At 44.0% G+C, this 14,913-nt stretch overlaps 1 protein-coding gene across 1 annotated transcript in view; it reads right to left on the minus strand.

Moving 5' to 3' along the window:
• CACNB2 (calcium voltage-gated channel auxiliary subunit beta 2) overlaps positions 1-14,913 on the minus strand; it is a 269,587-nt gene that overhangs the window by 249,211 nt on the left and 5,463 nt on the right. Inside the window, exon 2 of the mRNA XM_080382793.1 lies at positions 6,744-14,876. Within this exon, the coding sequence (XP_080238919.1) occupies positions 6,744-7,502 (759 nt within the window). The 5' untranslated portion in view covers positions 7,503-14,876. The remainder of the gene's footprint in view (positions 1-6,743; positions 14,877-14,913) is intronic.

Here is a 14,913-nt window from a genome sequence, read left to right on the forward strand (position 1 = left end):
GTTTCTTACACAATTACTTGTTATTGCAAAAGATGAGATCAATGTTGCTCAGTGAACCCCTTTAATTTTAATGAGGTTCTGCCTCAACACATGAAGAGCATGCATCCGTAACATTTAATCCTCTAACACACACAGCAAACAGAACGCATGGTTTACCCCTGTAGGCAAAATACTATCACCTGGAAGAGGAAATACAAAACATTTAAAATTACCAACTAGCTACAGATCATCTTCAGTGAGTCTTAAAATGCCCTTCACCAGTAACCACTCCAATAGTAATCTATATCAACGCAGTGATATATACTATATATCTATATACTATATATAGATATAAACTATACACACGGTGAGCCTGAACCTTCACTAATTATCATAGCGCCAGTCATGGAGACTGATGGCAGGTGGCAAAAATAAACCCTTAAAAACTAGCTTGCTGGTCTCCTTCAAAGAACGAAGGAAAGACGCAGAAGACTTAGACAGCGGTCACTGATGTCAAGTCAGGTCTCGAAACAAAGATGCAAGAAAGGAACTGGAGAGAACAAAACCAGAAAATAAAAATTCGGAGCTGGAATGAAGCTTACACAATCTCTGATGAACAAATGACCAATTACAAGGATCAAAAGAATCAAAAGTAAAGAGTGACCCTCTGAAGGATTACAGAATCACTAGAAAAGTCAGAAATGAAAGAGTGCCCTGAGCATTTTTCCTTCCCATGCAAAAGCTTTGAAAGATATTTAAAAATGCCCATGTCCCAGAAGAAGAATAGCATGCAAGGACAGTGTAGAACATACGCATCCAGCTCCATCCACCTCTTAGAAGAATAAGCTATCGCCACTTTAATTAACTCCTTAGAACAAGCAACACAATGTTCCTGTAGGTCAGACCTCCTGAGCCCACTCCAGTCACCGGCCGGGCTTGCCAGCACTCAGAATCAACTCCCTTCAGCTACCCGGGGGTGTAGCCTCCAGCATCGGCTGCGTAACTGTAAACCCCCGTACCCAAACAACACAAACTGCATGTATGTGGATATAGAAGTTCAGCTACAGAAAGAGATGTGATTATTTCTGATCTTTGCACCACAAATCACACTAATCTCATAAAGGAGGGGAGGTCAACCTTCTGACAGTACAGCCAAGGGCTGGAAGACGTACATAGACCTTGGTGAGGAGCTCCCTACCGCTCCCCAGCCCCATTCCATGATGAGAACAGGGGCAACAGGGCAATGTTGGACACAGCAATATATCCTGGCTTGCTTCCATCTCAGGGCTGGGGTTTCAGGTCACTCTACAAGGTCAACATCAGTGCAGTCCTGTGACAGGCACGCAGCCCTGTGACATACCTTCAGTGAAGACGCTGCCTGAGGAGCACACATTCATGTCCCCACAGCAGAGAAGAATCCCCAGGTTAGGTTATAAAACCTGGTTTTCTTCAAACTATTTCTTTGCTTTCAGGACACGATTCAGAAAAGACAAGGCTTCCCTTCAGGAATCCTACCAAATTGAGGCTCTCCATATACAGTCATCAAGTTCAAGCAAGCTACACTGATGAGTCTGTTAAGTCCATTCCACAGTCCTTTTATGAAATCCTCCACCTACACCAAACAAACAAACAAACAAAAAAAAACACACAGAAAAAACCCTCTACAAATACTTTATTTATCCAGACTTGCATACATAATCCAAAAATAAGTATTTGACAGATGCTTCTTTTTCCCCCATAAAGAAAGAAAACCATCTCTGCTGAGAAACCTGTAACAGGGTTAAATCTTTGATGCTCTTTTCTGCTGGCCTGTGATAACGCCTTGCCAATACTACAGCCAGAAGTAGCCTAATTCTCACCAGTTCCTTCACTTGTAAGCCATCTCCCAGTGCTCTCACCCTGGCCCCAGACCAGGTCACCTGGCAGTTTCCACCTGCCAGACAAGACGTAGGGGACTTGGCCTGCTCTCCTCCCTCCCAGTGGCTTGGGAACCCACCTCGGTGAAAACCTGCTGCATCTCCCCTTAACACCAGTGATGAAGACATCTGCTCCCAGCTCAGCAAAACAGGAGCACGCAACAGCAGAAGGCATTGGAGCTCATGCCCAACCCTGCTGTGCCTCCTGCAGCCTTTGGAGACTGGCAGCCAAGTCGTAGGCCACGTGCCTGCTCCTCCCCACCTGCTCTCCGTGGATTTCTGTATTTGCCTTACACAAGCAAACAGAGACCTGATGCTGTGACAGAAAGGTATCTGCAGGGAGCAACAGCCAGCTACAGGGAAGCTTCCCCCTGATAAGGGTCTGCTGCCTTGCTGACAGAGGCTAAGGCAGGCCCTGCGAGGAGGGAGGGCAATTTTGGCTGCTCTGTGTTATTTTGAAATTCTTCTATCCTGGCACACGAAAGAACCAAGTAAAAGAAGCAGAAGAGAAGTAACTGAGACTCCAGAGAAGCCAGCCTTGGAAGAGTACAGGAACTTTTCATCCGTAACAGTTTGAAATTGTAAGCCTAGAGACAAAAGAAGACAAAACCAGCAATCACCTCCAGAAGATGGTTACCAGATATGCAGATAAGTTAGGACTGAAACTTCTGAATTGTTTCAGAGGGATTTTAGGCTCTAGGAAAATGTGAAAAAAAATTATGATAGCCCATAGATGCTGATGATGTATTAATACCCAGGTGGCAAATAAATGTCTCTGGAAGAGATAAGCATGCAAGATCACCTAGTACTGAAAGAGTTCAGGACAACGCAAAATAAACCCAAGTAGCAGAGGAGAATCATCAGAAAAGTAACAGCTGACACCTGAAGAGCTTTCCTCGGTGAGAGACTATTAACATTTATTTTGGCCAGTAAGGAGTAAGGTTACCACATCAGGAGAGAAAACACTACCTCTTGCTGAGGACCATGAGAAAGTCCAATGAATGGAGTTGGATTTCATCTCTTCATTTGTATATACTCTGCTGAGCTGCTGCCACACTGGATCTGGCTTATCTAGGGATGCTGCCAGAAGAGAGTAAAACCTTCCATGCATCTATAACGAACGGTTATTGTTATTATTTAAGTAAGGAAAGGGATATAAATTTCGTTTGTTTATGGCTTGCAAAGTATTTTTGCAAGTCAGTACTGGGAACGACGCTGCTGCAAAATGTTTCTTTGATGAATAGGTAAACACAGTATGAATTGTGGTAAATCAACTTGGCTGAAGAGAGCAGCAGAGGGCAGTGTGATTAACCTGCTGAGAATAAATCCCCAGCTATTCTTTCCATTCCCCATTACCCGAAAACAGGCAGTGAAGGGATGGTGCTGTGGAAATCCAGAAAGGACAACAGTCGGTGCTAAGGCCAAATAACTAAGCTGATATTCTGGAGTCACCACGTGCACGTTACTCTAAAATCCACATTAACATAATTGCAGTCAATCCAGAAGGAAAACTGAACGAGCCTGTCCCTAACCCCATGCCTGCAGTTTACCTCCAGCAATGCACTCTGGCCAGCTGGAGCCAAGCACTCCTGGGATGACGAAGCCTTTAGACTTGGAAGGGGGAAGCACATCCAACATTATCAGGGCACAGAGGAAATCTAAAGGCAAGTGAAAGAGCTGAAGAAAACAAACAAGAAGAGAACCGTTATAATTTAAAATGTGTCAGGTTTAGGACCTGCACTGAGAGACGACGCATAAGAAGGCAAGAAAAAGAACAGGAGGAAAATAATGAGGGATAGGGAAGAATTCATTCAGGGTAAGATACCTTCGTCCACGAGGTAGTCTGTCATTGCTTGATACAAGGTTTTGTTATATTTTCTTCAAAACATCTTGTATAATTCACTGATCTGATTTGCTACAACTGTTCCTATGACACAACACAGGCAGCTTTATGATGAGAAAATAGCAACAGATACTGAATCTAATGGTTTCTGGGGACTGGGGGACTTGGAAGTAGAATCAGAAAAAAACTACATGGGAGCAAGGGAAAAGAGAATAAGAAAAGAGTTACCATGAAAGGCATTAATATGCTATGTTATAATACCAACAAAACAGCACAGCATCCGGGTTAATTCAAATTATTAAATTTATTATGCTACTAATTCAACTTCCTAGAATTAAGGGGTTCTTGAAATAAAGAATTAAAAAGAAGACTGGAGTTGATTTTTGATAAAACAGATACTGATCATCAAACACTGATGCATTTGAACAGAGTTTGCTTGTTTTACGATTTCAGAAGATCAGATGCTGATCTTAGTAAAAAAGGGCCACACCTAGTACTATCACTTTGCACTGACATATACCTGGACGTTTGAGTAACTCCACAGTGTAGCTGTTAGCATGTGCATTCATTTGGGTAAAACTGGACACCTGAAACTATACCGCAACCCCATCTGGACTGGGATCACAGTGAGTACCTAGAACTATGTTTTTAGAGTAATATGGACCTAAAAGCCACAGAATAACACATTAGTATCTTGTCCCCATTGCAAATAACTTCCCAGGGAGAGTAGAACTGTCATGATCAACACCTAGGGATTTTATTTTTGTTAGGAAAATGCATTGTGAAAATTGGAAATAGATTTTACACAGAGGCTACCTAGGAATGTTTCACATATTTTACTGCCTTTTAAGAGTAACTACTTCTAGAGTGTTAACGACATTCACTCTGCCAAGTGATGACAAGTCTGGTCAGAATGGATGGACAGGCACAATCCCAAGGTATCGACCGTGATGTACAGCCAGGTTAAAAGAAATCCTCGGCTTTGCAAAAGTGAAATTCTTGGATGAGAGAAATTTTGAGGCTTGTTACAAAGCCTACAAAGGCTCTCCAATTATATTTCGCTAAATCATAATTCCCAGAAGTAGCACCTCAGAGAGAATACTTTTAGGAGTAATATCACACGTTGTTGGGTTTTTTGCCTGACACATTACTTGGCATGAAATATTTCTAGGACTAATAACTCAAGTACCTTAGTGAAAAAGATAGCAGTGGGCATAACTGAAGTACCCGTAGGAAATCTACTTGATGATTCACATGTTCTCATTAAGCCTCTCCTCACTGTGAGCATGTTCTAAAGCAGCACAATCTTACAATATTGATTTTTTTGGAAGTCACATTAATGGAGCAAAAATTCAAATCAGAAAAATTGTCTCTCAATGCCATGCATGCTAACGAATTAACTAGCATTAATTATTCAGCCAAAGGGCTCTTTTGATTCCACAGTGTTATCTCCTCTACACCAAAGGTTTATGTTTGGCTAGAATATGTACATATGGAGAAGATACGATTCTTGTTTTGCCTAATGGCTTTGGTTCTGAAAACTGAAAAACATTCCCTGAACTAAAAAGCTGCATTTTATCTGTCTTAAAAACTGGGTATTTTGGGCTGCAAAACCAGTTCTGTGGAACAGAATATAAGTACTTCAACTGAAACATAAATAACGTGGGTGTTAGCAAACTATCCTTCCTCTCTAAACAGAGGTTCTTTATGCCCAGTTAAAAGGAGGCGTGAAAATCAATTTTATGATCAGTATTTGACATTTGCCCACAGCAGAGAGGCACCGTATGATTTGACAGTTTCCGATTCTGTGCTTAGGGCTGAAAAGATATAAAAAGGGGAGGATCTGTAGGTCAGAAATTAGTTCCCTTGCCACTGCTTCTGGAGAAGCTGGCAACGCATATGGCCCTACTGAAATGTCTGTTCTGCACTTGGAGGCTGCAATCAGATTCACATCCAAAGAGACACTTTTTTTTTTTTTTTTAGCTTAACTTAGTCTCTGTTTCAGTGCCTGGATTTTGTTCTGCTGTCACTGGTTCCCATAAGTAAAGATCAATTAGTGAGTCTTTTGACAGACTGACAGCATTTTCCTCTGGCAATCAAGTGCTTCCGTGATGAAACTGGACCACCTCGTCAAAGAAAATAAAGCATTGGAGATTAGCTTTGGCAGCCCAAATAAAAACTGCTACCCCAAAAGGAAGAAAACTCTGTCCTAACAAGAACAAGTGTGTTTGTAATTTAAAACTCACGTAGATTTTACCACCCTTTTACTGGGTTCAAAAATAGCACCATAAGTCTTTGTAGCCAACTATTGCAAACTCGAAGATATTATGCAACATTCATACATTAAACAGGAATCACCTTTCAAAACATACAGTCTTTACCAAGTGTAAAAACATCTGTACCCTGCCTCCCTCTCTTCATCCATCCACCTGAACGCAGCGCATGCGGTCCGAGTCCTTAAAATTTCGGCGACGCCCGCAGAACCGCCCGCTGCAGGCTGACCCAGCAGCTGGAACCTGCAGCGTGCTCCACACCTTCAGCTCCCCCAAAATTCCTGCTCAGCCAGCCAGCGGGAATCGCCGCACCCCACGCACACCGGCTGCCCGCAGCCCGTGCAGCCGTGGGGAGGGCTTCAAGCAGTGCGCGGTGAGCATCAGGTACAGGCACAACAGGTCACCGGAGCGGGGACAAGCGGCCGTGGCCTGCCAAGGCGCGTGATGCGTGCACGGGAGAGCGCCCCGAGGGCGCCGCGCCCCCGCCCCCACCCCGGGCCGCGGGGTCCCTCCCGCCGCAGGAGGTCCCGCCGCGCGCGGTAACTCAGCGGCATCTGGCGGGGGCGGGGGGCGCCGGGCGCCTCGGGGGAGCCGCAAACTTTTCCGGCGTTGGGCACCCGAAGTTGAAGGCCGGGGCGCGCCGGCAGCCCCGCCGCCCCCTCCCGCCGCCCGCCGCCCCGGGGCGAAGCCCGCCGCGCCCGGCCCGGCCCGGCCCCGCCGCCCGCGCCGTACCTGCGCCGCCGCCGCCGCGGGCAGGGGATTGTCCAGCAGCTCCATCTGCACCTCCTGCGCCGGGCTGGGAGGCGATTTGGACATGTCGCTCTGGACCATTGGCGAGCAGCGCGGGCGGCTGGGCGCCGAGCCCCTCGGCGGGGCAGAGCCGAGCCGAGCCGAGCCGGGGCGGGGCGGGGGGCGCCCCTCAGCGCCCGGCCATGCCGGGGCGGGGGGGGGCACGGGCGGCGGCGCGGCCCTGGCTGCTGCCGGCGGGGAGAGCGCGGCGCGGCGCCGGGGGACGGGGCACCGCCGCCGCCGGGCGCGGGGGGAGGGCAGGGGGCGGCGCGTGGCGAAGAGGGAAAGTGACAACGAGCATCTCCCTCCCGGCGGCGGCCGGGCGGCGCCTCCCTCCCCGCCTCCCTCCCGCACCCGCCGGGCGCCGCGGGGCGGGGGCGGCGGGCGGTGCAGGGGCGGGCGAGAAAGTTGGGGCTGGGGGCGCGGGGGGGCGGCACGCTCTGCTTTCCCCGCCGGGCCGCGGGAGGGTGGGCCGGCCGGTGGGCGTGCGCCGGGCCGGGTCAGCTCCGGCGCGGCCGTGGCCGAGGGCGGGAGGGGCCTGCTCCCGCCGCCGCACCGGGGCAGTTCCCGCACCGGGGCAGTTCCCGGCGGCTGGCGGCTCGGGGGCGGGGCGGGGTGGCGGGGGGGCGCCCGCTGGGCGCGGCCGGGAGAGCGGCGGGGGCAGGGGGACCCTCCCGCGGCCCTGCCCGTGCGGCATCGCATGTCTCGGCTCGTACCGGGGCCCGAGGCACGGTCGCCTCAGGGAACAAACCTGCGCTTTCCAGGGGTAAAGTGCCATAGGTCCGTCCCGTTGGTACGGTTTCTGCGTGTACTCCTCGGAGAGTCCCATGTGCGTATCGGCAAGGGATGAGTAACGCCTGTCTGGCAGGCGAGGTGAAGCCCCCTGGTTTTATACACGCCTTAGCAGCACTGCGGTGTTACCAGGTGTCCTGCAGGCTTGAAAGACCTGTTCAAAACCTGGCCCAGGAAAATCACCCTCCAGCCCTGCAATGATCTGTCGTTCATTGCTTGGAAGCAAAATCCAACTTTACGGCTGTCCTGGCGGAGACTGAGCCTTCCGACCGCGTAACAGCACCACGGCCTGTGGCGGGGACGATGGCGCAGGAAGGGCCTGCAGCCCCTCGCCATGGCCCGCGGGTCGCAGCCATGTCCCCACGCAGCACCAGAGGGGAGGCTTAGGGTTTCGGTAGCACGCTGTGATTGACGGTGAAACCTCTTACCGGTTGGTGGTGAGCAGTGAAAAATGGGTCTGCAGACTCTGGGTGGCCTAATGGTATAGACTTAAAATGGCAGCCACTGCTAGGAGTAATGTAATAGTCACATACAGGCACAGAAGCCAGCGAACCGAAACCAGCACAAAGCCCATTCCGTTTCAAGTACTTTCAAGCTTTCTCCCAGTTGTGTGGCCAATTCACCACATTTTTCATAACAGCCAATAAATTTCCTCTCTAATTAGCTTACGCCTATGGATTTTCTCAAGTGTATAGTGAAAATATCCTGCAGGAACTACCCATTTTTTGTGAAGGCACTGGCTTTCTCTGCAAGTGGAAGTGCTCCTATGTTTGAAGATGCTTGAGAACTTTCACTTCTCCAAAAAGTTTCTCATTTCATTTTGAAAAGTTGTCATGGTATTCTTCAAAAATAATTTCTAGAATTTTGTCAAAGTTGTTGTCTGTGGCAAAACAGAACCCTAATTTTAAGTGAAGAGAATCTCTCTTACGTTCTTACATTTCATTCAAGTAGTTCAACAGAGATGCTGAATAATCTTGAAACTATAAAGTTTGCTAGAGCCTGGACTGCTTCCAGATACTCTCTTAGCAGCTGTAACCAAAAAGATATTTCCTCTTTACACTTTTGGTGGGAAGAATGCATACTTCACCTGCTAATATAGGTCTTGAAGTAGTTGTTTCTTTGTCATTTCCAAATTAGATTGTTTTAATGGGATTACTTTTTGTGACCGTCACAATAATTAAGGAAGGATCATATCTAAGTAAAAATTTACTAAAGAATCTAAACACAGTATTCCTGTTAATGATTGCTAAGCGGGGGCAGGTGTTACTGAAAGATGTTGGCTTTGACTTCTAACACCTTTATAGCTTTGGAACCATTTACCTTTCTGTTTCAAACCATTCTCTACAAAAGGCGCTTGATCTACCCTGATTCAGTACATTTACTTGGTAAATTTTCAGGCATCCATCTGAGATCACCTATTGTCTGTCATGGGGAGCAAGGAGTGGAAGTTATTTAATTGCGTAACAATGGTCCTTCATATTGCCCTCTGGATTTTTCAGTTTATCACTTTTTTTTTTTTTCCTCCCCCCTGAAGTATACCATTCTGCTTTGAGAGTAGTAAAGATCATTTGGAAGCATTACAGATTCTAAGACCATAAATTGTGTATCTTGTGTTGAAAGGGTGTTTCTACTCCCTCATAAATTAGAGCTTGAATATATCCAATGAAGTTCATGTTTGCTGAGTCTTATATCTTTTATGATTACTTTGTCTTTTTTCCTTTATAAAAAAATGTAAAGATTTTGCTTGTTTATATACACACATAGAAGGGTCGTAAGAAAGCAGGGACTCAGGAAAGAAGATTTTAAAGCACAAATAAACAAAAGGGACTTTACAAAAATAGTCAAATTTTAGCTGTTGTGTTGTACGGTTTTCTTTAAAAAGAACCCACATACCCCACTAGTCACCTCCAAATTCTAGTAAGTTTATTTCATTTTTCTTGCTGAGAAAAAAGTATTCTAACTGTATTTCAGTAGCAAGTATCATTCATTGCCTTGATGTAATGAGTGGCTAGAAGATTAGCCTAGCAAAATAAGTATCTTAACCTGTTTTCACTCCTTTTGTTTAGCCATTGAACAGAGTTCTCTAACCTTGAAATGTGCAGTGAAAATCCTTCAGCTGAACACATACACATGCAGTCATCCCTCTGCATGCTGTTTTTGGCCACATCTGCTCCAGGATAAGGGTCAATGTGTAAAAACAATATGCAGAGATTCCAAATTGCTCGTTCTTTCTCAAGGGGAAAACAACCTGCTATGCCTAACCACTTCTCAGCAGAAAACCACTCTGCTGCATTTTTTTGTACGGTTTTATCTGCAATGGAGAGGTGTTGTGCATGCTTATTTGATTTTTTTCTAAACATGTACATGTTAGAAGACCAGACAAAAAGATAAGTTGTTTTGTTTGGTTGGGTTTTTTTAAAAAAAAATAACCCCAAAACCCTAGGCTGGCAAAGAAGATAACCTGATTTGGGTATCAAAAAAATAGCTTTTTTTGTTGTATGAGAGATCAGATGTTCTTTTAGAGCAAGGAGCACTGTATTAGTTTGCATATTTGATTGTTCTTTACCACCTAGATAAGGATGTGGTGTCAGTACAGTGTCCTAACCTTCGCACACATGTACAGTGAGTACAGGGTTGATTTAGCCTATAGCCACTACCTGAATGTGCAAAAATAAGCCTAGGATAGTTGGCTGATATTTGTGCAAATGCAGCTAAAAGCTAGTAACTTAGGCGCAAGGGAGATCATTAAAAACTTGAATAAATATAGGCTGGTGAGTTTACAATGACTTTTATGAAACTACTAAAATCCTTCTAATTGAGCATATGTTTAAAGCCCTGATACAGCAAATTTCTCTATGAATATCAGTTAAAAAATAAGTGTGGCCCATGTATTACTCTGTGCCACCTCCTGCAGAAAATGCATCGTAGCCAGAAATTCAATATTGTGAAAACAAGAATTCACTCGATTACCTGGATTTAATATCTCAGAAGAGACACGGTTCATCTTCTTCTCCAGTGATAAACTGGAAGTTGGCTGCCACAAATGCAAACAAGAGATTCCTCTTATTTTTGTACTTTTATCTTTCACACGACAAGTCTGAACAAAACCGCTCCAGACAAGCTCACTTATGAATCTATTATCAGTCTGTATCAGAGCACAACAGCTCCTGGCTGGATTTAATGAACAGATCCGTTCTTACAGCTCCTGCTTATTATGCTTTGTTCTTTAGGATATAGGTGCCATGCAGCAAAGCCTTGATTTATATTGTTGTATTTTAGGGGGACAGGATAGGAAAGAGCAGGGTTTCTACATGATGGAAGATATAAGCAAGACAGAAACACTGGCAAAAACATTCCTAATGCACAGGAAGGCTCGCAATACTTGCAAAAGCCACAACACCTACTAAGCACATATTTTCAGCCCTTTGCAAAATGTGACCAAAAAAGGCACGCTCCTGCTCGCAAGCTGTTCACTTTGTGAGAGGCAGTTTTGTTGTCTACGGGTTGTATACAAAGTTTATGTTTGATAAAGCACTTCTGCCGAAGTTGCTGGTTTTAGCTGATACTTTCTTTCCTTTTTCTTTGCCCTCCTGTCATAACTGAGACCACATATCTCCTTTTGTATCCCCAGACCTTACCAACTATGGTGTTCCTATTTATAGTGTTATTGCTCTCATTATTAAATACTTGAATCACAAGAGCACAAAAAGGCTTTATAGCACTCACAGCCACAAATATGCCCAGCTCATGTGAGTTACTGACATGAGAGACAGCTTTTAATAGACCATGCGGCCTGTGTCCAAGGCAGCATCCGAGCAATTCTCAGCTTCTTGAGGTTGGCCTTTCCTCTACCCTTCATTAAGCCCTGTGCTCAGCTTGGGCTTCTCTGCTTTAGGGAAGACATAGATTTTTTTCCACCCAACAATTACTTATTTGTGGCACCAAAGCAAAACTTCATTCACAATAAATGGTGTAAGGAAAGACAATGACAACCCCTAATCTGTATGAGGATTGCAAAACCATCAGTGTGGTTGACAGTTAACTCATCATTACCAAGCTTATTGGCAGAGTTAATACGCCTAAGAGTTTACAGATTCTTTGCCAATTTATACATGCACAGATCTGAGGCGCAGATCGCTGATGGCACAGCTCCATGTTACCATCAAGTTGATTTTAACAGCGAGCGTTTGCCAGAAGTCGTTTCCCTCCCTCCTCGCCTTGGCTGGGCTAACCTGATGCTCCATTGCTCACTACTTGTGCTTCTCCAAGCCCGAGGGACTCCATTCAAGAATTAAAAGTAAAATGTAGCAGGACATTAATTACCTTTCCATAGGGTTAATTCTTTGCTGCTTTATCTCCATGGGCCATCTTACCACAAAGTTCATTAAGTGCAACTGCCAGGGTGAAAGGGGAAGGGGGAGACGGCAGGAATCCGCAGCTTCAGAGCAGGGTTGCAGGAATTCCTTCCTGGCAGCACACCAGCCCTTCAAGCAGCTTAGCTATAAACATCAAACTGCAACCAGGGTCAGTTTTGAAAACATTACTGCAGAATAACATCAGTTTGGCTTAAAGTAATTTTTGGTAAGTCCTTTGAGTTTGTGCAGCAAAAGGAGGGTGAGGAAAGACAAGTCTTCAAGCTTTTGTCTGTTCCTCCCTTTTCTCCCTTACTGCTAAGCCTCTTTTATTCGGCTGCCCCCCTGTCTTCACAAAAATTAAAGCTCTCATTTTATAAGCAAACAGATTGCAATAAAGCTTTAGCAGCCTTCAAGTTTCATAAGAAAAATGATTCTGAAAAATAAAACATTAGCAGTCACATTAATAATGTGATGTAAGTCCTGTATTAGCCAGTTGTTTAATTGCCATCAAAGGCATCTTACCTATTTCCAGAGTAAAATTTTGAAACATTTGTCCACCTGAAACAGTGCATAAGGCCTCGCCATCTTCCTTTCTGATTCTGTGCTGCCCTACATTTTATTAAAATAACTGTCCTTGAAGTGTCCTTCGAAAACCTAAGAACTGAGCTTGTGCTGAAGACAGTTTTTCATACTAATGTCACAATGGCATCCCATACAACTTCTGTAGAAAAAAATGCCAGAAGCAGAGTAGCAACATTTTGTTCCTAGTCATGTACAAAGAAGAAAAGTGTGGCACACATCAGTCAGATTTGCTTTATATTTTGTAGCTAAATATTTACTTTAATATTATTTTGAAACCATGTATTTTAAAATGCAATCTCAAGTACTTTATATGACATTTTCTCAAATCTGGATGGCTTCTTTATATCATTAGATGCTAAGAAAACAAATTTCCCTTCAATTTTGCCCTTGCCTATTTTGTAGAAAAAATAGCTTGAAATAGACTTCTAAAATATATAGTATATATATATATAAATGTAAAATTTCTAAAAAAAAATACTTTTGCATGATGGGATTACACTGACAAAAATAATACTAAAGGATCAACTTTTAAAATGACGTATCTGTTAAAAGCCAACAGCTAATGTATTGATATCCAAGCCTGTGACACTCAGGACATTAAAACTCAAACAATGCTGTTCCGCCCCTGCTGGGTAGCGCAGGAGCTACTGCTCCTGCTAAAAGCCGTGGTGAAACATGTCCACATTCGCTCTTGGATTAGTTTCCTGAATGGATATTTCTGAAAAAGGCAGCAAACAACAATCATGACGAAGCATTGTTCCTTCAAGGAGGGAATGTCAGGCCATCAATGATCTCACAAAGCATCCCATGAAAAAACGAACCTTTAACTTTACTTAGAACAATGCCTTAACAGGAAATGTGAGCAGGACTTGCTCTTCCTGACGGCCTTTATGAAATTCTGTGGTCGCTGAAGGCACACGTTCGTGACAGACTGAATCAACTTCAGTGTGCCATCTGAAGACCGCCCAGGTGAATTCAATAGGCAGAGGCAGCTCCATGGCAACAAATACTGAAGAAACAGCCTGTTAGCCACAGCCTTAATTCTGAAAGATTATGTGGAGCACATTCTAGCAAAACTGTAAGAAAATTACATTTCAGACAGTGATAATGAGCAAAGCATTAAACAATTTCCTCCTCAAGAATGAAAGCAGATCATGATCTTTGGTAATTAGTCTTTTTTCTGTACGTTAAATATTTTTTCCTGAGAATAAAACAAATTCAGGATGATATTTTACAGCTTTGTTTGGGCAATATTCAAATCAAATTCACTCAATTGTTTTGTTTCCTTTCTTTTCTTTTTTTTTTTTTTTTTAATATAGTCAGTGTGCATCTTTTTATTCATTCACAGCTCACGAAGTCCTGAACCAGAAGTTACTATAAAACCAAGAATATTGAAGCTATTTATTCCTAGACTAGTGCCTGTGGCCTGATCCTGTATAAGGAGTCAATGAAGACAGAAAAAATATTTTTGAGTGTCATATTAACCAATGCCAATATTAAAAAATAATCTGAAAACTAAGGCACGTGAATTTTTTTAAGCTGATACTCGGATTATCCACCACAAAAATATGTCTTCTAAATCCGTTGTTGCAGGTTTCACAGTAACATACATTAATCAATGTTTCCCCATGACTGACTCCCTGTAGAGCTGACAATAGCAGAGGAACACCATCATCAGTCTCTTTATTTTTTTCTAACAACGTAGTTTTAGTGAGATGGACATATTTCAGACTCCCAAAATAACAAGCCAGAGAAAATTTTAAAGCATGGCTTGCTTAAGTGCTGCTTGACATTGATATTACGCTAAATTAACTTAATTTTAGAATTACATAGAGATACAGATGAAGGTTGCAGAAGTCATCTGGTATTTTCCAAATTAACCTTTAATGTGTTGGCTTCCGGGTTGGGCCATCTCTCAGAAGGATCACCCGTTCATTTGCTGACATCCAGATTTAGCTAGAGAAACTGAAGGACAATTTGGTCATGCTCTAGGAGTAGGAAAAGCAAATTTGGGTGCAACCCTGAAGCCCAGCCCTTGCTACTAGTCCTGCCTAACTGCAGCAAAAATTTTCATTCCCACCTGAATGACAAAGACATCAAGAAATAGAACAATTCATGTGCATCTATTATGTAAGCCCTAGTTTTCTTAGATTTCTGAATGAGCTGTATGTAAAAAACAGCAAAATGAGTCCTGCAAATGATTCATGTACCTAGCTCTGTTAGCTTCATAGAACCTTTCATGAGTTACAAAGTGCTCTGCACTAGTTTTTAACTGGATGCCAGAATCGCAAACAGTAAGTTTTCTTTTGGATACATTTCAGTATGGCTCACAAACACTAACACAATTCTTACTTCATACGAGTATTCCAAAGCACTTTATACAA

Source organism: Falco punctatus, assembly GCF_963210335.1.
Source record: "Falco punctatus genome assembly, chromosome: 4".
Taxonomy (NCBI): domain Eukaryota; kingdom Metazoa; phylum Chordata; class Aves; order Falconiformes; family Falconidae; genus Falco; species Falco punctatus.